This window comes from Oryzias latipes, chromosome 5 (assembly GCF_053564925.1).
Source record: "Oryzias latipes strain Hd-rR chromosome 5, Olatipes_Hd-rR_3.1".
NCBI classification, from domain to species: Eukaryota; Metazoa; Chordata; class Actinopteri; order Beloniformes; family Adrianichthyidae; genus Oryzias; species Oryzias latipes.
In genome coordinates this window covers 10,109,269-10,131,003 of record NC_136241.1, presented here as the reverse complement: position 1 = coordinate 10,131,003, position 21,735 = coordinate 10,109,269, and the positions used below count along the sequence as shown (strand labels likewise).

Here is a 21,735-nt window from a genome sequence, read left to right as displayed (position 1 = left end):
GCCTTTTCTTTGACAGGATGTTATTGTTTTATGAGCTTAAAAATGCTGTTTACAGCGGCTGTGTGTGTGTATATCTATATCTATATAGATACATATAGATGGATGGATGGATGGATGGATGGATAGATAGATAGATAGTGTCTTGTGCAGCCTCAGTCAAAAAAGGAATACAAATTAAACTCTGCCAGACTTGGATAATGTACTATATCTCATATTTCGTTTAATCTGGAAAGCCCAGGAGGCTTTCTGCAGAGGAGCAGCTGTAGACAGACAGCATTGAACCGAGGTTCAGGGTGGACATAAGCGAGAGTACAACATCAGGAAGGGGGTTAAAGGGAAAAAAGGAAACCGCTCACTCCTGGAAGCTAGACAAAGAGAAGCACTTCCTCTGATGTCCTCCCACCAGAGATGCCCCCTCTTTGGTGTGGTCCTCCTGCATCCTAGAGTGCTCCGTGCTCCAGGCGCTGGGCATCGATCGGTTCAAGCTGATGGATGTGCTTGCGCGTTCTGTTTCTCTCTCGCAGCCAAAGCGGCAGCTTGCAGTAAACACTCCGGCTTTATCATCACCTCTTCATTCTAACCCAAGCCCGTTTGTGAGCTATGCTCTTCAGCAGAGTGTCCAAATATTAGAAGAGGACGTTATTAGGATCAAAAAGTGGGCATGGTCTCTCTTGTAAAGCTTCACAGTGGACACGGGTCAGATCCTATTCAGCGAAGCAGTGAAGCCTCCGTTCTGCTGCCTTTGCTTTGGTGAATCTCCCGACACACTTGTTGCTGAAGGGAACTCGGCTTGCCGCCTCACACCCAGGGGCAGTGCATAACATTGACTGCCCACACAAACACATGGATAAAATGGCTGCTTATTTGTACAAGCTATTGCTATTGATTTTGTTTTAAATACATTTTGCTCAGCCACCTGAGTATTGGCTTTGTGTCCATTCTGGTTGCTCTCTTAATGCTGTGTGAGCCAAGGTGTTAAGAAGTAACCTGGATTTGTTATGTTCGGTGTCATTTCTCATTTACACATCGTTCGATTGAAATATTTTATATTCAAAGCAAAACAAATGCTTTTTTAAAATTCCTAGTTAATATCTGCTTTACATTTAATATTTGAGAGATTTTCCTCTTTCGTTTTTGTGGCTGCAGTACCAGAGGAGCAGGGCAAATATATCTGAGCAAAAACTATACATGTTTACTGTAGATAGGACTCTTTGAAAATATATTGTTTCTCTAAAGATCAAAGCCTCTGTAATCCGTGCCGCACTTGTCTGAAAGGGCTAGCTATTTATCTCCTGTCGAACTCTGAACTCAATTTCAGTTTTTCTAAACCATATTGCTCCCATGTCTAAATTTTGACTGTTCTCTGCTTTTAATTTCCTCAGGTGACCAGTCACCCGGAGCCTGTGTCCCAGTCCATGAGCCTGCAGCAGCAGGCCCCCCAGTCCCAGTACAGCATGCCAGACAGAGACAAACAGCTCCTGTTCTCGGACTTTGAAAATCTCAGTGCCTCTTTCCGCAGCCTTTACAAGTCTGTTTTCGAGCAGTCGTTCAGCCATCAAGGTGAGTGGCCTCACGAGGGCACTGAATGGAAATCTAATAGAGAGCCTAAGCTTCACTTATCAAGGATCAGGATGATCCTCGGAAAGATTTTCCTAATGTGGGCTTTTTCATAGCAGCTGGGGCTAATGAGCTCGACTAGAAGTGAGCAGGTATTCAGCCGGCCGACTTTGCTGTAACACAAATTTAATTTACATGGTCTTTAGCTACGAAAATATATTTAAAAAAAAACATTTTATATGCAAAAGCAGCAGAGTTCATCTCTTAAAATATTTTATCACAGGATGTAAAGAGATAGAACTGCACCTCATTTTATGGTTAATTCTCCATATTAATTATGAAGACTTGAGCGTTTGTGTTCAAAGGGCCTTTTCATGAAGGCCACTTTTTCATCAGTGGAGTGGAAGAGCCTTTTGGCAGCAGCAACCCTGATTGGACTTGAGTTTCATTTATCATTGCGACTGGAATTCATATGATATAATGCGTGATGGTGGGGAGAGAACCGCTTTTCCAAAGGCTGAGTCGTTGCACATCAGTTTGGGTTGGAAGCTAATTCACTGATAAACAGGGAGCATCTGAAAAGCAAAAACCGTAGAGGAAAAAAAGAAAAGAGCTTTCCCGATTTAACCTGCTTTCATAAATCAAATGAATTTCATGCTAATATTTTCAAAGGGTTCTTCCTTTTTAATCTGTCATCTATTTTTCATTAGTTTTGAAGTCGTTACCTTTTTTTGGTGCATAAAAGGGGAAATCTCTTAGTTAGACAAGCCTCCGCAATTAAATGGCGTAAATAACCGAGCTGGAGGATTTCACACTCAACCGCTGTAGACGGTCAGCTAATTCACTGGCTTTGATAATAGGTAATGAGCTTGCGTTATTATTCTGGTGCTGCGTTAATTGCTTTCTGTATTTCCCTAGTTGGACAATGGGCTTTCTGTGCCGATAAGAGATGCACCTTTGTCACCTCTGCAGTGAGTGTTATGTAGCGATTGTGGAAGTGCAGGGCTGGAGTCCGCTCGAAAAAACACTCCAGTGTAATAGGTTTATGTGGCAAAGCTGTGAAGGACAGGGGCTCATAAGACCACTCCCCACCACTCAGATGATTGCAGTCAGGTTTGCAAATATTCCTGCTGCAGTCATGTCAGGTAAGGCGCTAAAAGCAGCTGCTGAAGTTTGCTGCAGACCATCCAGGGCTCGTGGTGGCGGAGAGACGTCTGCAGCCGTATTTGTCTGCCTTCTAATTAAAACCAACGCTGAGTCATTCCCTGACGCGGTTAAATTGCAGCTGCTTCGCCTCCATAGTAGAACCTCTTAGGAACAGGAGGCTCAGGACACATTACTGCAGAAAGGATAGACAAACCATCTGAACTACATACACCTTCAAACTACTGAAATAATATTTAAGGGACAGAAGCTCACCACAACAAGAGCTTTTTTATGATGTTGCCGGAAGTGAACGCTTTATTTAAACGACATTTTAAGATAAAAATGTTCTTCATTATTGTGGAGGAAGACTATCATGTGATGGCATATGGGAGCGAATAACAAACAAAGCTGTTTATTATTCTTAGATGACATGAAATAGTTCAAAGTCAGAGTGGAGCATATTTTTTTTGTCTTTTTCTCACATAAAAAAAAAATCTGTGGTTTAATATTTGACAGTTGATTGTGTTTTAAAAGCTTGTGGTGTTTATTTTGATTAGGGTTTTCAATTGCTAAAGATAAGAAATCTAGATTTTGGTGATGAACTTGAAATTACTGGGACAAACGTTTTGCTCACCTTTCGGTTTATCCCGAAAGGGGTCGCCACAGCGAATCAGCTTTCAGGGGTGTGGCAGAGTTTTACGCCGGATGCCCTTCCTGACACAACCTTGTATTTTCCAGGTACAGGGGGACTATATAGACACCAGCGTAAAGGGGTCTTGCCTAAGGACCCACACTGGATTTGTTGTCATTTCCTGCTTGCCAGTCATGAGAGTTCTGAGAAACAGCAGTAAAAATGCATAGAATTCAAAATACAAACATTTTATTTGCATATAAAAAAAAGTTTTACTACTGCTTGGTTCTATTTTTCCACTTGTATAGGATTGTTTATTATAACCTAAACAGTCCTGCTGTGTTTGTGTTTTCTTTCCCAGGTCTGATGGGGATGCCATCGGATTCCTCTCAGCAGACCCACACCTCCTGCTCCTATCAGCACTCCCCAAGTGGCACCATTAACACTCAGAACAGTCTGTCTAACAATCAGCCCAACAGCCACCCCAACAACCACTCCACCACCGGCGGCCAAGTGCCGCTGTCACACCCTGCCCAAGCCCACCCCGGCCACGGCTCGCCCCACGCACAGCACCTCCCCCAGCACGGCGGCCCTCACAACCAACACAGCCAGCACAGCCAACATCCACAGCATGCCGCACACTCCCAACACGGACATCACCCCTCACAGCACCCGTCCCACGGCCAGCCCCAGCAACAACACACACAGCACCCGTCCCAACACACACAGCACAGCCAGCACCCCTCTCAACACGGGCAGCAGCACCAGAGCCTCTCCCACCAGACCCATCCCACCCAGCAGCAGATGGCCTGCAGCACGGGTAAGAGCTCCGTCTTCAGGGGAACCTTGCTTTGTTCTTACTAAAAACATATTTGGAGCCAACATAACACGTTCACTGCTTAATCTGGAGTCCCTCCTTTCTGAATCTGCTACTTTTATTATATTTGACTAATATTATACTATATAACATTGAACCTTGATCTGATTGATTATCTGTGAGGTGGAGAACACAGTAACAAAAGCAAACCACTAAAAGCAATCTTCACGAGGTGACCTGACTCCTCCTAGTGGTCATTTTGAGAACTAAAATGTTTAAAACATTAAAACTAGTTTTCCGTGTCCTTCCCTTTCATTTAGTGTTTAAAAAAACTCAGTACACTTTCTAAATAAATTCTAAACATAATTCATTATCTGACTCTCATTGCTATGGGTGACTGCAACCAGTAGTACACTTTTTCTTTTTTCTGTGTGTTACAGGACTTCTGTCCGACTGGTGCCCAAACGTGGATGCACTGAAAGAGACGTGTCGCATTGCCAGCAGCTTTAACTGGGCTGATGTTGACCTTTCCCCCTTTCAAGGTGCCAACAGATGAAACTTTTTCTTTTCCAACGAGTCATTTTAAGGTTTTTGTCTGTAGGATTAGTAGAGAGTGGAGCAACCTCTGTGGAACATACCATTATCTGCTTATGAGATCTGAGAGCACAAACATTTAAAGCCAGAGGCTGATGGCATAGCTGTGGCCCAGCTTTTGATTGAGTACTAAATTGTCGGCGCTATGGAGCTGATTAAAGCTTTAATTAAACTGAGCTCTTCAATTAAATAACACAGCCTACAAGTTTAATTAAAAAAACACAGAGCTCAGCAGGTCAGTTTATCCAATTACAGTCAAGGACTGCAAGGTAGGATTTTTTTCAAACATCTCTCTCTGAAGGTTACTGATATAATTAATATATATTGGAACCAAGTTTGGCTTTATGCTGTGCATGCATTTCTCACTTATTGCATTTACATCCTGTTGGCTGTTGTCATTTGTGTGCGTTTGATTGTCACCTACGCAGTTTCGTGGAAACGTACGCAGTCGGTTTTAAAGTTGTGCTGAAATGGTTTACTTGTCTCCAAGGGTTGAAAGAGAGCATGAGACAAGCTGATCTGAACAACTGGTGCCTTGAACCCACCCAGATCGCCGACCTCTGCTCCTCCATCAACCAGTTTTTCACCCGAACTGGAGTGATCCCGCCGCAGGGGGCAGTGCAGCCCCCTGTGTGCCATGGCTCCATGCACACCAACAAACCCAGCCAGCACCTCAACGCAGGTTCATAACACACCACCTTTGTTCTATTTTGATTCTTCCTTCCAGTGTTTGAGATGGTTTTGAAATACTTTTTTTATTTTTTATTATGACTTTAATAGATGTGTTATGGCAGGTTAAAATTAATTTTCTTTTCCAGGAAATCTGTATGTGGGCTCAAAACCAAACATGCCCATGACGGGTCCTCCGGGATATCCCCACATGCCCCCCATGAGCACCGCAGGACCCACTATGACGGGTAAATATAGAGGAGGCTGTTGGAAAAAAATGCATCAAGGCATACCGAGTTCTGTTGTTGTTGTTTTTTTTCTTCTTCAAATTCACACTCCTGTTCTCTCCAGGACACCATGCACAGATGAACCAGCAGCACATGATGCCTAGCAGAAGCTTCCAGATGCATCGCATGCCACCTGATGACGCTCCGGATGTTGATGAGTTTGACTGGGACTCCATTGTCTACTAGAACCTCTTTTTTTTTTTTGTCTCAAGTTGAAAAGAGGAGGTGGAGGTGGAAGCCTGAAGATACAAGGCGGAGCTGGAAGCCTGGAGGTGGAGGACGCCACTGTTCCTTGCAGAAGAATATTTGATACACTTTGGAGAAATGCAAACTTCAGTCCAGACAATTTTACAAAAGCAAAGCGTAAACCAGACATTATCACTTTGAAGACAATCATGTTTAGTTGGACATGTAAGAGGCCGCTTCAAAACGTCTGTCGACGTTTCAGCTCCAAACCACACACTCCTCAGCCAGCCGTCCCCTTAACCCCCCAGCAGCCCCCCCCCCCCCCCCCCTCCCCCAGCCCCCTGCTCTGTGACCGTTATGTGGTTTGAGCTTGTCATTTTCCTCGTGTCAACATTGGTCTCGACTGCCTCTTGGATGACTATCTCTCTTTTCATTTCTCTTTTTGCATTTGCTTTTTAGGAAACACAGTCAACCTCCATGAATAAGTGTGAAGCTCATTGGGAGAAAGCAGGATCTGCTACGGGTTAGTTGGTGACTAAGTCAAGTTTACAGACGTTAACAGGGTTAGGTCCTAAATCGGGCTCTATATTCAACAAACAGTTCAGTGATCTGTTTGTTTACCCAAACCATGTGATTGGTTGTTTGCAGTCAAGGGAGTATTTCCTGTAGGCTCCAGTTTCTCATGTTCCCACTTCTGTCTGCTCTCCGTCCTCATGGTTTCATGTTTGAGGCAGTTTGAGGCTCTCCTTTGGATTTATGTTTGCTCCATCAGTCACAAGCTGTAACTATGAGAGCATAGTGCAGGTTTTTCCCTTTAAATCGCCTCCAATTTGAGCTCATTGATCATTAAACAAACTAGAATGACTCGTAACGAGGGCTGGGTTTAAATGTTTGACTCTCTCCATAAATCAATGTTGAATTGATCTTTACTTAGAAAATACATCATCAATATATCAAATTTATAAATCGAATTTCCCTCAGAATAATTTCTTTGGAGTTGGAATTGCAGTTAGTATTTTTTTTTCACTTTAAATGGAAAAGTGTTTTTTAGAACAAAAAAGTATTTTATGAATTGAAATTAGAAAAAATAAAACAATAATTTGGATCTTATAGAATCATGAATGTCAAATGTTGAACTCATGAGTTAAAATGGACTTTATTCGGTATTTTGACAGTGTAGCGAGTTCATAAACAAAGTTTCGCTGAGAGGCTGACGCTGGGTCCGGTCAGTGAACGACACGCTCAAAAAAATCATGACGCTTCACGAATTTCCTATTTTGAACTTTGAATAGTGAAAAAAGGTCATTAAATCCATTCATTGTAACGTGATCAAAAAAGAGAAAAAAGCAAAGAATCAAGAACAAACACAAAAGCGGTCAACAAAAAAATACAGCAACCCATCTCACCCCCCCCCCCTTCCATCTTACACGGGGACAAACCACAGGTGAGTTGGCTGCTTAATGTCACCGCCCACAAACATGTGACCCCCCAAGTGGTTACCGCCAATAATACTATAATCAAAACACAAACAGAAAAACGATATTCATTCACCACAGTTAATTCATGGCACCTGCAGACAGGGCTGCCCAGCCCTCCTCTAAAATGAACTCTTCCAGACTGCTGCTTGATTAGTTCATGATGCCTATTGATGCAGATATGCATCAAACACCTTTAGCTTCAAAATGACTTGAATTTAGAACGCAAACACAACTGTTGTTCTCATAGCTGGAACCAAATTCAGACTTTTAGGGGTTAATTTTAAACCATTAAAACATTATTAAAATAGAATAATAATGATTAGAAAAAAACGTGTCTCTAAACTTGAACACAGCAGATTGAAGAGCCTCATTCTTCCATCCTGTCTTCTGGAATCCCCGTTTTTCTCTAAGCGCTACGATGTCGGACACGTAACCTTTCTCTGTTACGCCTCTGAGGTAACAGAAGTGAACGGAGTCTGAACATACATGGCATTTATTACAATGGTGCAGATTTCTCTGAGCTGTTTTTTTATTTTTTTTTAGGATTCCATCTTCCTGCAGGAGAAATCTCATGGATTTGGTTCCCAATGTTTGTTTTTATTTGCAGAAATGAGCAGCAGCGCTTTAATGAGCACACACTCTTTTCTCCATTCATTAACTCTGCAGAAAAAAGAAACGCATCTCAAAGAGATACCAATATAATGCAGCTCTTGTTTAATGATCAATATCTATAAACATATACCACTTATTTTTGTAAACAGTGGTGAAAAGGCACAAGCCAGTGCGTATCAAAGTGAGATTTGGACACACAGGGTCTACGTCTGATTTGTAAGTCGATGAATTTTTATTTTTGACTTCCCCACGTTTTGTTGTGATGAATGTTTTTATTTTCTTATCAAACATTCACAACGGAATGTAACTGAGAACTTATACAGTACGTGCGGTTTGTGTGTGTGTGTGTGTGTGTTGGTTTTAGATATTGTGTGTTTTCGTTGTAACATAGGGCCACAGTTTATTGCTGCAATCATCTCTCTATGAGCACAAAAGTGAACGGTGAGACAAAAGGTGGGAGGAGTTTTGGGTTGAGATCCGCGGTTCTAGAAGCCGCCTGTCACCTGGAACACGTGGCTCCACAATCAGACAGGTGCTGACCTTCAGAGATGCTGTCTGGAGGGGGGGGGGGGCTTTGCACACGTGCAGTTTGTCTTTACCTCACCACCTTGAAGATACAAAGCACCTCCTAGATCCATCCCCTCTCAGATTGAACCTTCGTCATTTCACTCCAGTTGACACCAAGAAGTGAAGCGGAGTGCTTTAACTCTGAGGCCGTCTCTGACACTGTGTGTCTTTATCTAAAGGGTCAGTACTGCCCTGCGTTTGGACTTGCAGATGACAAAATAAAGAGGAAAAAACTCTGAGCTGGTAGATCTAATGATGCAGCCACTAAACAGTCAGTAAAGCTCAGCATAAAGACTGGAAACAATAAACTCCCCTGTTTTTAACAATCCAACTGCTTCATCATTTACACATTTTCTGTGATGTGCCGTTCATGTTCTCAGCTTTCTCAGCTTTAGGCGGTTGAGAAGCAAAAGTGTGTCCTGTCCCCGCAGAAGGACGGGGGACAGATGTCAAATGCAGATATGAGATTACGTTAAAGCGTCCACTCATCAGGCGTTTGGCTGGAATTGGAGGAGTCCAGATGTCGATGATGACTCCTCTTCATCATCCTTCAAATCAAAGAGTTCCTTTTCTTTGTGTCTCACCTTCCATCTAATACTAAAAAGTCCAAACTTTCAAAATAAAAGCTCTAAGAGGCTTTTCCTTTGGTTCTCAGCTCAATAGAAGAAAGTGTTTTTATATCATTTTTTCTGCACCTTTGAGCTGCTGCAGAGAAACTTTGTTAAAATGACCTTTTAATTGTTTAATAGTACTATTTTCAGCAGGAACTTTAAGCAGAATGTTTCTTCTGCATTTATTCAGCTGCTTTTTCTTACCGTTTCATCTTTTTCATTTGAGTTTCCAGTCTTTGTGCTGAGGCTTCATCAAACTAAACGGACACAAATGAGGTGGAGATCTTATAAAAAAAATGAAGTAAACTCTATTTTAAGCAGCTGCAATGAAACTATTTCATCAATGGGGATTGGCATGACAATCATAGATTTTTCTGGGTTTTTTTAAAGATTGTGAAGTTGTATTTCTTTTTTTTTTTTTTGATAATGCACTTTTTGTCTCTATTTTCTTGAACATAATAGAACCACACCTCTGCCGGTTTTGATTTTCCCTCCATTTCTACCAGAACCTCTGTTAGATTGTCAAGTTCTCCAGTTTAAATGAAACCGTATTTTTTCTTCCAGTCATGTTATGCTCACGTTTGCTACTTTGTTGCCACACACACTTGTCTGTTTACCGAATGCCTAACAATATCTGCAGAGCAGCCTCACAAACCGATGTCAACGTTGCTTCAAGTTTTCTGACAAAACTGCCGGGATTTTCTGTCTTTGTTTTTTTGTTTTTGTTGCTCAGACGGGATCTATGCGATGCCTGTCTCTTATGGGGGTGGGGGGAGGACAGGCCCCAGGACTGCAGCTGAAACAGGCAGCCAGAAGAACCACTCGTGTGTTGAGCTGAACTGGAGAAAATCCTGGTTTGCGTGTGCTGTGTCTCGGCTCTTCCAGGTGAAGACTGAACACGCGAGCTGCTATGCGCTGAGCACATCGGCTCACGGGGCAAACGGGCTTCAGCAGAACCACGTGGACGATGACTGGATCAATTTACATGTCTGAGGTTTTGATTTGTCCTTTGAGGAAGTTTTTGTTTTTCCAGAAATTGCAACGTATGTTTTTAATTACAGCTCCAATTGCCAGAGAGATTATGATTATTATTATTATAGTTGTTCTTTTTTTTTTTTGGGGGGGGGGGGGGGGGGGGGAATAATTATCAAACCTTGTTACAACATATGGGGGAGAACTGCCAACATCCACAACTGATTGGGCCCTTTTTCCTTTAGTGCTGGTGTTCTGCTGTGCTTGTACATAAGTCTTCAATCATCCCCGCTTCTTGTTTTTTATTCTGGGGAGGGAGGATGGGGTTTCCATGTTGGTCTCCTTCATGAAACAGGAAGGAGAAAGGAACAGAGTATTTTGTTATCGTCCAATCAGAGGGTGACAGTTTGTATATATCTTATAGTGTATATATGTGATGAAAATGCGTTGGCTTTTTGTGTGACACTACCTTTAAACTGTACTACGGTTCTACATTCAGTGTTTCAGTGTTGATAGTATGTATTTGGTTTGTTTCTGTCCTTTTTTTTGTCTGTCATTTCTTGTACTTTTCCCCCTTTTTTCAGTTTGTTTATTGCACGGTTTATTGCTTTCATTGTCCGATGAGGTGAAACAGCTACTCTTTGTAATTGTTTAGTGATGTAAAATAACTCGTGTTATTAGACTTGTCGATACACCGCCCAACCCCACCCCCTTTCCCCAATATGCATGAATGGCACTTAAAGAAATAAAATATGGTAACTTCACTGTGGAATGATGTGATGTTTCTGCTTTTATTTTTCCAGGGAAAAATATACTCTTTAAAATTTAATTCAGTCAACACAAAAGCACAAATTCATCCCAGTCTTGTTCAGGTGAACAATCGACCCAAAACAAGCAGCTCGGTGAGACGAGATCAAACTTTCTGCACTATTATACAAAAAAACCATTCAAAATCAGACAATGGGATTTTTTTTTTACACTGTCTCTCACAGTTGAAGGGTATTTATGCTGACCAGTACAGACCTCTAACCTTTTTTTTTTTTTTTTGTGGGACAACTTGCAGAATCAGTGACTGACAAATACTTTTTGCTGACTTTTATTGTCTTTTTCAAACATTTCAATGGTGCTTTAATGATTATTCAAATATTTCACACCTTGAAATGAGCTTTAACTTGTCTCGGCGACCATGAACAGCTGAAGCAAATATGTTGACAACCAAGAATGGGTATTTTCTTGCTGTGATAGAAATGTTTAAGATGTTCAAGAAAAAATTATTATGCTTTCATTAGGGTTTAGGGAAAATTTTGGTTAGTATGGAATCAATTTACTGAGAAAATATTTATTTTTCTTTGAAGTATATTTTTTAGACAAAAAAGGATTTTTGGTTGTTTTTGGATAATTTTAATAGAAATACCACCTTTGCTTATGTGAAATGTGTGTCATAAAGAAAGAACAAAAAAAAGCTAAAGGTCTCCCCTCATCGGAGCTACAGGTGATAAATTCATGAAAAAAGTATGGTGGTATTTTTCCTAATTTTATCTCCATAGTAACCATTTTAAGTTTTGGGCACCTAGGGGTAACAAAGAGGTCTATGTAATTTTAGAAGAATCGGCAAAAGTAAGCTTTTGGATTTGCTTGGCAAAATGAGTTTTTTTTTTGTTTGTTTTTTGTTTTTAACCACGCCTACATTTCTAATATATGTTTAGTATGTCGTAATGTTTTGTTCAGCTTGAGGTAAGGATTTATGTTAAATGTTCACAACATCCCAGTAAAAGAAATGTGTGAGCAACAGGGGAACGGCACTTTTGTGAGCTCACCATGCAAAAGCTGTTGTAAAAGTACAAGTTCTAATTTTTTTTTGCCCAAGTAGCTTCCCAATGATGCTCAAAGAGTTTGGAGGTGTTAGATAGAACCACTTTGCAGGAGTGTAGTTGGTACTCAAGGTGACTTTTCTTTTCTTGGGGGGGAGCTGTTAAATGGTGCCCTCTTCAAGAGGTCACAGGTCAACAAAACCTTGGTTGTGGTTGTAGACTTAAGCTGGTGGCAGGTGTGTGAAATATTACACTGACCAAAAATATAAACGCAACACTTTTGTTATTGCTCCCATTTTTTATGGTATGAACTCAAAGATGTGAAACATTTTCCACATCCACAAAATAACCAGTTCTCTGAAATATTGTTCACAAATCTGTCTAAATCTGTGATAGTGAGCACTTCTCCTTTGCCAAGACAATCCATCCCACCTCACAGGTGTGCCATATCAAGATGCTGATTAGACAGCATGATTATTGCACAGGTGTGCCTTAGACTGGCCACAAGAAAAGGCCACTCTGAAATCTTCAGTTGTATCACACAGCACAATGCCACAGATGTCGCAAGTTTTGAGGGAGCATGCAATTGGCATGCTGATAGCAGGAATGTCCACCAGAGCTGTTGCTAGGGAATTGAATGTCAATTTCTCCACCATAAGCCGTCTCCAAAGGCGTTTCCGAGAATTTGGCAGCACATCCAACCGGCCTCACAACCGCAGACCACGTGTAACCACACCAGCCCAAGACCTCCACATCCAGCATGTCCACCTCCAAGATCGTCTGAAACCAGCCACTCGGACAGCTGCTGAAACAATCGGTTTGCATAACCACAGAATTTCTGCACAAACTGTCAGAAACCGTCTCAGGGAAGCTCATCTGCATGCTCGTCGTCCTCATCGTGGTCTCGACCTCACTCCAGTTCGTCGTCGTAACCGACTTGAGTGGGCAAATGCTCACATGCGATGGCGTCTGGCACGCTGGAGAGGTGTTCTCTTCACGGATGAATCCCGGTTTACACTGTTCAGGGCAGATGGCAGACAGTGTGTGTGGCGTCGTGTGGGTGAGCGGTTTCCTGATGTCAATGTTGTGGATCGAGTAACCCATGGCGGTGGTGGGGTTATGGTATGGGCAGGCATACAGTATGTTATGGGCGAAGAACACAGGTGCATTTCATTGCATTGCATTTTGAATGCACAGAGATACCGTGACGAGATCCTGGGGCCCATTGTTGTGCCGTACATCCAACAACATCACCTCATGTTGCAGCATGATAATGCACGACCCCATGTTGCAAGGATCTGTACACAATTCTTGGAAGCTGAAAACATCCCAGTTCTTGCATGGCCAGCATACTCACTGGACATGTCACCCATTGAGCATGTTTGGGATGCTCTGGATCGGCGTATACGACAGCGTGTTCCAGTTCCTGCCAATATCCAGCAACTTCGCACAGCCATTAAAGAACATTCCACAGGCCACAATAGACAACCTGATCAACTCTATGTGAAGAAGATGTGTCGCACTTCATGAGGCAAATGGTGGTCACACCAGATACTAACTGGTTGTCTGAGTCCCCTGACCCCCTCAATAAAACAAAAGTGAAGATTTCAGATTGGCCTTTTCTTGTGGCCAGTCTAAGGCACACCTGTGCAATAATCACGCTGTCTAATCAGCATCTTGATATGGCACACCTGTGAGGTGGGATGGATTGTCATGGCAAAGGAGAAGTGCTCACTATCACAGATTTAGACAGATTTGTGAACAATGTTTCAGAGAACTGGTTATTTTGTGGATGTGGAAAATGTTTCACATCTTTGAGTTCATACCATAAAAAATGGGAGCAATAACAAAAGTGTTGCATTTATATTTTTGGTCAGTGTATGAAGATTAGCTTAAACAAAGGTTTTCTTTTCACATATTGTGGAGGAAAAGCCAGAGAGATGGAGGTTTTTTGCTCTGGAATGGAGAAGAATGAAGGTTTGTCGCAGGAAGATGGAGTACATGTGTGGGAATGAGAGGCTACAGGGAGAAGAGATAAAGACGGTGGAGGATTTGAAGTATCTATGGTTAACAGTATGGAGGAATGGAGAGAGTGGAAAAGAAGTGAAGAAACGAGTGCAGGCAGGTTGGAATGGGCGGAGAAAAGTGTCAGCTGTGATAGAAGAGTTTCAGCTCAAATGAAAGGAAAGGTGCAAAAAACTGTGGTGAGACCAGCATGTTGTTTGGCCTAGAGACAGTGGCACTGAGGAAAAGGAGGTAGCAGAGATGAAGATGCTGAGGTTCTCTCTGGAAGTGACCAGGATGCATCAGGAATGAGGACACAGTGGGACGGGACGGCACATGTTAGAGGTTTTGGAGATAAAGTCAGAGGCCAGACTGAGATGGTTGGGACATGGCCAGAGGAGAGACGGCATCATTGGTATAAGGAAGCGGAGTCTGGAGCTGCCAGGCAAGAGGTCTGGAGGACGACCAAAGAGGAGGTTTATGGATGCGGTGAATGAAAACATGAAGGCAGCTGGTGTTGGAGTGGAGGATGTAGAAGAAGGAAGCTGATTCGCTGTGGCGACCCTTGAAGAGAAAAAGCGAAAGAATAAGAAGTGGGGAAATGTGAAAAATCCCCAAATTTTTTCACTTTGCCACAAAATGGCCGCCAAGCCGTAGATCCTGTGGCCGTCTCTTACTAATTTCAAACTTCCTTTGCACGACCCCAACAAGTGTGTTTTGGTTTCATTAGTAGATGAAATAAAACACCATGTTACTCCTGTTTCAGCTTCAACACTAAATTACTACTGCTACTCCTTGTAGTACTAGTAACCAAGTACCAGGTGAAAATTCATTTTCACCTGGAACTAGGTTACTAGGTGAAAATTTTTGGTAAGTTTTTGAGTATGTGAAGAATTACGAAAACTGCATGATGCTTGCCCCTGCCTTCGCCATCCGGCAGCCCCGTGACCCCGAAAGGGACAAAAGGGGTTTAGAAATGAATGAATAAGCTTGGCTGTTGTAGTCCAGGATTGCTGCGGGTATTTTTTGCACTGATACTCCTAAAGTGACAGAATCATACTTTCTTCTTTGGGATGCTTCTAAAGAGAGCACAGATGTTTGTTCCTGCCATCGGGAACAAGTGTCGCGTTTCAGGAGGTCTGTCACAGACCTCACAGAGCCCAAACCCATCCCTACCCATGAGGGAGTTCCCAGGGAACGCTGTAGTGAAGTTAGTTTGACTGGGATCCAGCTGAGAACGTTCTTGAGGATCTGGACAGGATGTTTGGAGCTTCTGCTTTGCTGCTGCTGCTGCTGCTGCTGCTGAACAGTCAGCTGTACGCCTCTGCACCCATCAGTAAGCAGTGCATGCTCACTAAACTGATCAGCTTTTACCATCTGAACTGGGATGACGATTTACTTGATAAGGACACAAAAGATAATATAGCAATTTCACGAAATAAGAAATGATTCCTTTGTAAAATAAATGGAATATATCTTTTATTTTTATATTTTTACAATTTACCTCTACGGGATGAGCAATGAGCTGCTCTAATTGGTTTCAGAAGGTTGTGAGCAGAATTGAAACCAGACAAGGCAGTTAAGATGCGATTGTAGTGAGCTTTCGCAGAGACCTTGGTCCCTCTGAAAGTGAAAAGCCAGACTCCAGTGTCAGAGTGTTCAGATGTGACAAAGTGATTTAGGAGCACAGCCAGTTCCTCTGCTGAACTTTGTGTCCGCCTCGTCAAGTTTAAACCTCTCAGCTGGATCGTAATGCTGCACCATTTTAAAGGGAAGAGTCTTTTCTGGGAGAAGAGTTTGCCACTACATGGATCTCCCAAAGAATAGATAAAAATGTTCTTTTTTTCCTTGTCTGGCTGAGATAAGAATCAATTTTAATACAAGACTTTAGTGCATTCACAAGAGCAAAATTCAACATATATAAGACAAAAAAAATATCAGTCAAAGAAAATGAAAACCTTCAAATGTGGTGTGCTCATGAGGTGGAGGACAAAGAAGTTTTTTAGTGGATGTGTTTCCTGGCCTGTGGGACTTTGCCTCTTCTTTCTCATGGAAGTTACACAAAAATTTGGAAACAGCAGATGGGAAAAGTGTGCCGGGATCACGGTGGCCTTGTTCTCCAAACCTGTGATTTTACTGACTTGTTTGGTGATGCAGGATAGCTGAGTTTTCCGGGTAAATGTGGAGAAGGCTCCAGGATGGGATGTTGAATCTATTCAGTCAGTAGAAAAAGATTGAACGTGTCTTTAAATGTGTGTTGCAGCTGCTGAAGGCCCTCAATCATTCCCGTTTGTTCAGGACCCGTTTCCAGATGAACACGTATCAGTGGAAAAGACAGATTCGGACGAGGAGAAACCCATTCCAGCTGAGAATGCAGCTCCATGTCCAAACAAACCTCTGACCACCGTCTGCCATTTTCCAGAGGAACCTGCTTTGGTTTCGTCCACAGGAATGTTTGAGGCAAACGGGGGTGTTGCTCTAGGAGAGAGTGAGCTTTCAGAACGACCTGCTTCTGCAGAACCAAACCATGTGGCTTCAGCTTCAACACAGGAAGCTTCAGAAGACGGAAAAATACAGATAAATGTCAAGTTTGATGAACCTGACTTGGATTTGGAGGAAGAAGAAGACAAATTCCCTAATGTGTTTTTGGAAATCAATGAGGGAAAACCAGAGGAGGATCCAGATCCATCAGAACCTGTGATCCCTGAGGAAGACCTCACTGCTGATCAAGACGCTCTGCCAATCCAAACAGAAGCTAACTTTGTTGATTCAGAGAACGAGAAGGTGCGTCACATGGAACTGGCTGCAGAAGAAGAATCACCGGAAAAGGCAGCCAAGATAGGTCCTGTTTCCACTGGCCTGGAGGTGAACGCAGAGGACCAAACCCCTGGACGTCCTCTGCAAACAGAAGAAGAAAATCAAGAGTTTGATGCAGATCTTTCTGCAGAAGTGGTCCCTCTTTTCAATGTTTCTAAGGCGGCAAGTCTAGAAGACCCTTCTCCAGCAGATGTTGTCGTCAAAGTTCCCATGGAGGACGCAGATGAAAAGGAGGACAGTGTTGCAGCTAAAGAGGACTCTGACAAAGAAAGCCCATCCACTGCAGCAGCAGATGCAGCTGCATCTGAAGCTGATAGTATTTATGTGGCAGTACAGAGCAGCAATCAGCTGCACAGACGGGATTTTAAAGCTCCAGTTTCATCAGTGCGAGGTGAATCACAGGGTAAGAATCCATCACTGAACTTCTGTCAAACTACTTCTTTTACGCCACATTTTACAACATTGTAAAATGTCTTGTTGTTCCAAAAAACCTGCAGCTGCTAACCGTTGCGTGCCACATTCACGCTATCTAAGATATGGTTGTGAGAAAATATGATAACATTGAAAAACTCTCAACGTTATCGTTGGTTTCTCAGCCCAGGTGAACAGAGGAGCCATAATAGGGGCAGCGCTCATCACCCTGGTATCCTTCATTCTCATCGGATTTGTTGGGATAAAGATATCAAAGAAACTACGGTGAAGACGTGTGAGTACAGTCGACATTTATCACAACCCGCTGGAGATCATTCCAAGCATAAAAAGCGTAAATGAGCACTAGAAGCATTTATTTCTCTGATTTGTTCTCACTCTGGCTACAGGTGTGAAGGTAGAAGCTTCACCGGATCGGATTTTTTTCTCTCCAACTTCTGGGAAGTATGAAGCAGCATATATGTGGGATTTTCCATAGATTGACAGCAGTGGAAATGGAGTGGGGGGGGGGGGGGGGTTGTCATCCACTTGAAGAATCTGACGTCCAAAATTGAGTCCGTCTTTAAAGCATGAGCACCATTTTTCTGCAAATATTCAACCTGGCATTGATGCACTCTGCATGAAATGTATGTACAGTAGTTATGAACTTAAAAAGGGCTTCATGAGACTTATGAATTCACCAATTTATGCTTTATATGAAGATTTCTGAGAAATGTCAATATTGGTTTCATAATTCAAGGGGACTTTTTTTTGGTATATTAGCTCACTTTTCACTTTTTGAAGCCATGAATGTTGGATTTGGGGACAGTATGTACACCTTTACATGCACACGCTTGCCCCACATGTTTCGCATGTTGTGTATGAGCATGTGGGCGTATCGCCTTACGTCCTCTTCTAGGCGGCGCGAGGCGGAGAGGACCGCAGCTGTGTCAGTCACACTCTGGTATGTTTTAGCACCAGCTCGGCCTGTGCGCAGGAAATATTTGAGGGAGGTGAGAGGACGCCGTGTTCCAAATAAAGTTGTAAAAGTGTTTAACTTCACACTGTTACACGTTGATTTCCAAAAACCAGGGTTTTTGCTCACACAAGGTGCCACTCACTTATCAGCAGCAGTTGCTCTAGACCCGGGGTGCCCAAATCCAGGCCTCGAGGGGCCGATGTCCTACATGTTTTCTAACCGAGCTGCCATTGAAGATCCTTATTGGCTAAACACGCCTGATCCAGGTAATCATCAGCAGATGAGACAGGATTTCTGTAAAACCAGCAGGAGGCCGGCCCTCGAGGCCTGGATTTAGGCACCCCTGCTCTAGACTTTAACATTTTGTTTGTATCCTTTATTCACTAAGTGACCAATAGAAGCGGATCACCTACATGTGGATGCCTGAATTGATTCTAATTATAAATGACCAAATGTATAGAAATGTAAATGTCAGGATTTGCAGGCCTGGAGCAGAATTCAGAAGCACAAAATTCTAACTCAGAAATGTCCCAACAGCTTGACAGTGTTGATTTCAAGGAGAACAGAGCCCTCTAGCGGTCATATACATAACCTGCTGTCACCTGCATTCTAGCCAAACCAGTTGCTCATAGAATAACACAAGGATGTCACATGACCGCTTTCAGTAAGAAGGTTGACAGGTTTTGAGCAGTTCTGTTGTTGTAATTAAAAGTATTTTCACTTTACATTTAGAATAAGGCTTTCTTGATGTGTTTAGGTGTTGTGATGCAGCTTTTGTCCATTAAAAAGTGAAAAATCAATCTTAGGCTGCATCCCAGTGGAGAGGTCAGCCCTGTCAGCACAAAGGTTTCTGGTTCAAAACCCAAATGGGTCCCACTTATTCTCACAGCTGTATAACATGGCTCCTTTTAGGTTGATTGGAGACTTTGTTACACATGATGGTGTCATTAGAAATAACTGAACAAGTGAAAGGTAGAATTCATGACACTTACTATCCAACCCTTTAACTGTCCCTTTAACGCTCAAGCATTAACTGACGTAATGCTAGAGCTTTGCTTTAAGAGCAGATTTTTCAAAAACATCGAATTACTCTACCAAGAAAACGCAATTGGATATTTTTTTTCTTTTTTTTGGATCCATGCAAGTGTCTGTTCAAAGGAAAGCCACGCTGTTTGGTCGTGTGGAGTGTACCACACTGAATACGGACCACAGGTAAGGAAGGACAGAGTTGTCTCAGTAGATTGCAAAGAAAAAGCATTAAAGGTAAAGAACATTAAGCAGTTTGTCGTTCCACAAAGTTTATAAGAACGTACATATGGGAACAAAGCCTCCTGGAACAACCTCCAAATACTTAAAAGGTCAACTGCAAAGTTGAACTACATTTGTCTTTAATGGAGCCAGAGAGGACTTCATAGGAGACAACCAAAGAGGACAACACCATAGAAATCAATTCTTATAAAAAATCCCGACTGGAATTTGTCACGCTGCGTATCCACCAACCACAAAACTTCAAGGAGAAAATCTTTTTGGGAACATCAGCTCTGTGTTTAAAGATGCGAAACTGAAGAAAAGAAAAGACGACCGTCCTACTGTGAAACATGAAGGAGGCTTGGCCATGACAGACATCTGTGCAGATGTGATGAAAATGTCAGGACCATCAACGCAATATGGAGTCATATGTTCTAGAAAGCTTTGTCTCAGTCTACCAGCAGGAAAGTCTAAGAGCAAAATGAGATCATTCTGATAGAAGGAGCTGAAACATGCTGTCAGGAAAAAAACCTTTGTAGTTGATGGCAGGTGCAGAAATCTGACTGACACTTATTGAGATTATCTGATCGCACTCTTTGTCTAAAAAGGTTAAATAAGCACCCTCACTTTTGTCCAAGCTTGTTTCTTTAGTTTTATTTTTTTAATGATTTTATCAGACATTTCACTAAAAACTAAAATAAAAAAACAGTTTGTTAATTGACTGATTTTTTCATTTACATTTTCCATTTCAAAGGACCTATATCGTGTTATTCTTAAGCTTTTTAGTGGAAAGCAATGTTCATGTGTATGATAGTATATTACCTTTGGCACACAAAATAACACATTTTCTCATTAAATATGAGTTATTTTCACGGCCTATTTTCCTACCCAGGGCTGCACGATGGAAAACCAATGGGTGACTTTTCTGTGTGGAGTTTGCACATTCTCCCTTTACACGAGTGGGTTCTGTCCGGGGACTCCGGCTTCCTCCCACTGTCCAAAAACATGCTTCATGTTTCATGCTTCATTCTACCTTCACCCGCAAGTGGCCGGGATAGGCTCCAGCAGCCCCGATAAAACAGAATAGAAGATGAATGAATTTTCCTACCCGGAAAGAAGACCACTCAATCTCTAAGGCTCCGCCTTTTGCTCCTTGTGGTTGCCACCCATTTCATGGCGTCAACGTAGAGTCGGCCTCTGCAGCGTTTCTGCATCTCGCCCACGAAAACAAACAGCATCCAAACTTCTGCAAAGATGGACGTGCATTGTGTTTATATAAAAGGAAATTGTTTTTGCAGATCACCGCTAGCTCAGCAGAGAAAATGTGAGTGTGTGTGCTAGCCTGGGGGTTGTGCTTGCAGCACAAACTCTTCCTGGAAGGGGCTGTTCCTCACTTAGTAACATCACAATGTGAGAACCCACTCGTTTTGGTGGATTGGGAGGGGCTAGTGCTCAGAGTGCAGGCTTTTAGAGGAATACTCAGAAATGCGTGAATGCATCAAAATACCACTTTAGGGTTTCTTCTCGTGAGGAATAAACATTATAAAAAAAATCCCAATATTGATTTTGCATGGTATAGGCTCCTTAAGGGGATTTTAGTCACCATGTAAGAGTATTTGTTGAAGAATTCCACCTTCCAGCCTTACATTTATGAACTTAAAATGAAACTTAGTAAATTTGTATTTTACAGTTAACCTAAAACACAGATGATGAGGGCTTTCCTGAATTACTCTTGTTCCCAATGCTCCTTATGGATAAACATTAGGAAGCAGACATGTGAAAACTGCTTCTGCACGGCAAAAACTGAATCTGAAGAAAAACTTTGATGTAAGAAAATATTTCTTATTTTCTGTCTTGCAAGGAAAATTCTCTTTTCAATAGAAAAATATTCTTAGTTTGAGAAAAAAATATCTAAGTGACTAGAATTGTTTTCTTAAAATAAGAAATCTTGGTAAGACTATTTATTGGCAGTCCTTTTTTTTCTTTAAAATTAATCTGCCAATGGGGTGGGAATTTTTGACATATTGTTTTTGCAGTGTGTGGCTTACACAAATGCAGCAAATGGTGCCACATCATCTCCACCAAGAACCACAGGAAAGAACAGGATATGCGGTTGAGAGAAAAGCCCTTTCAGGGAAGCACACATGATCTGAAAAACCACAATAAGAGCTCTTCTTCAGAGCAGAGCAGAGGCCTGCAGATCACTCATTAACCACCAGAGTAGAAAGGTCAGAGCAGACTTATAAACGGACTCAAAGATCATCAGAGTGCTTCTGAAACGTTGCTGTTTGATAAGAAAATTTCAGATCGTCTGCACATCAGAAAACCTTGCAGACAACTC

General features: G+C 42.2%; 2 protein-coding genes across 3 annotated transcripts in view; both read left to right on the top strand.

Moving 5' to 3' along the window:
* Positions 1-10,891, top strand: part of foxj3 (forkhead box J3) — an 84,462-nt gene extending 73,571 nt beyond the window's left edge. For both annotated transcript variants that reach the window (XM_023954861.2, XM_078947054.1), the window contains 6 exons: positions 1,383-1,560; positions 3,696-4,154; positions 4,592-4,693; positions 5,236-5,427; positions 5,564-5,662; positions 5,766-10,891. In XM_023954861.2, coding sequence (XP_023810629.1) covers positions 1,383-1,560; positions 3,696-4,154; positions 4,592-4,693; positions 5,236-5,427; positions 5,564-5,662; positions 5,766-5,887 — 1,152 coding nt within the window. In that variant the 3' untranslated portion in view covers positions 5,888-10,891. The remainder of the gene's footprint in view (positions 1-1,382; positions 1,561-3,695; positions 4,155-4,591; positions 4,694-5,235; positions 5,428-5,563; positions 5,663-5,765) is intronic.
* Positions 10,892-15,074: 4,183 nt separating this feature from the next.
* Positions 15,075-17,696, top strand: LOC110015071 (uncharacterized). The gene is made up of 4 exons (XM_020702988.3): positions 15,075-15,278; positions 16,206-17,162; positions 17,356-17,465; positions 17,578-17,696. Exons 1-3 carry the CDS (start codon positions 15,203-15,205, stop codon positions 17,457-17,459), a joined length of 1,137 nt encoding a protein of 378 aa, XP_020558647.2. The 5' UTR covers positions 15,075-15,202; the 3' UTR covers positions 17,460-17,465; positions 17,578-17,696.
* Positions 17,697-21,735: the final 4,039 nt, after the last annotated feature.

What these genes read in the sequence shown, in the direction of transcription:
- LOC110015071 (XM_020702988.3), top strand. Translation starts at nt 15,203, where the DNA reads ATGTTTGGAGCTTCTGCTTTGCTGCTGCTGCTGCTGCTGCTGCTGAAC. An exon ending in GTACGCCTCTGCACCCATCA is followed by an intron (nt 15,279 to 16,205) that starts GTAAGCAGTGCA and finishes TGTGTGTTGCAG; the next exon opens with CTGCTGAAGGCCCTCAATCA. An exon ending in AGTGCGAGGTGAATCACAGG is followed by an intron (nt 17,163 to 17,355) that starts GTAAGAATCCAT and finishes TTGGTTTCTCAG; the next exon opens with CCCAGGTGAACAGAGGAGCC.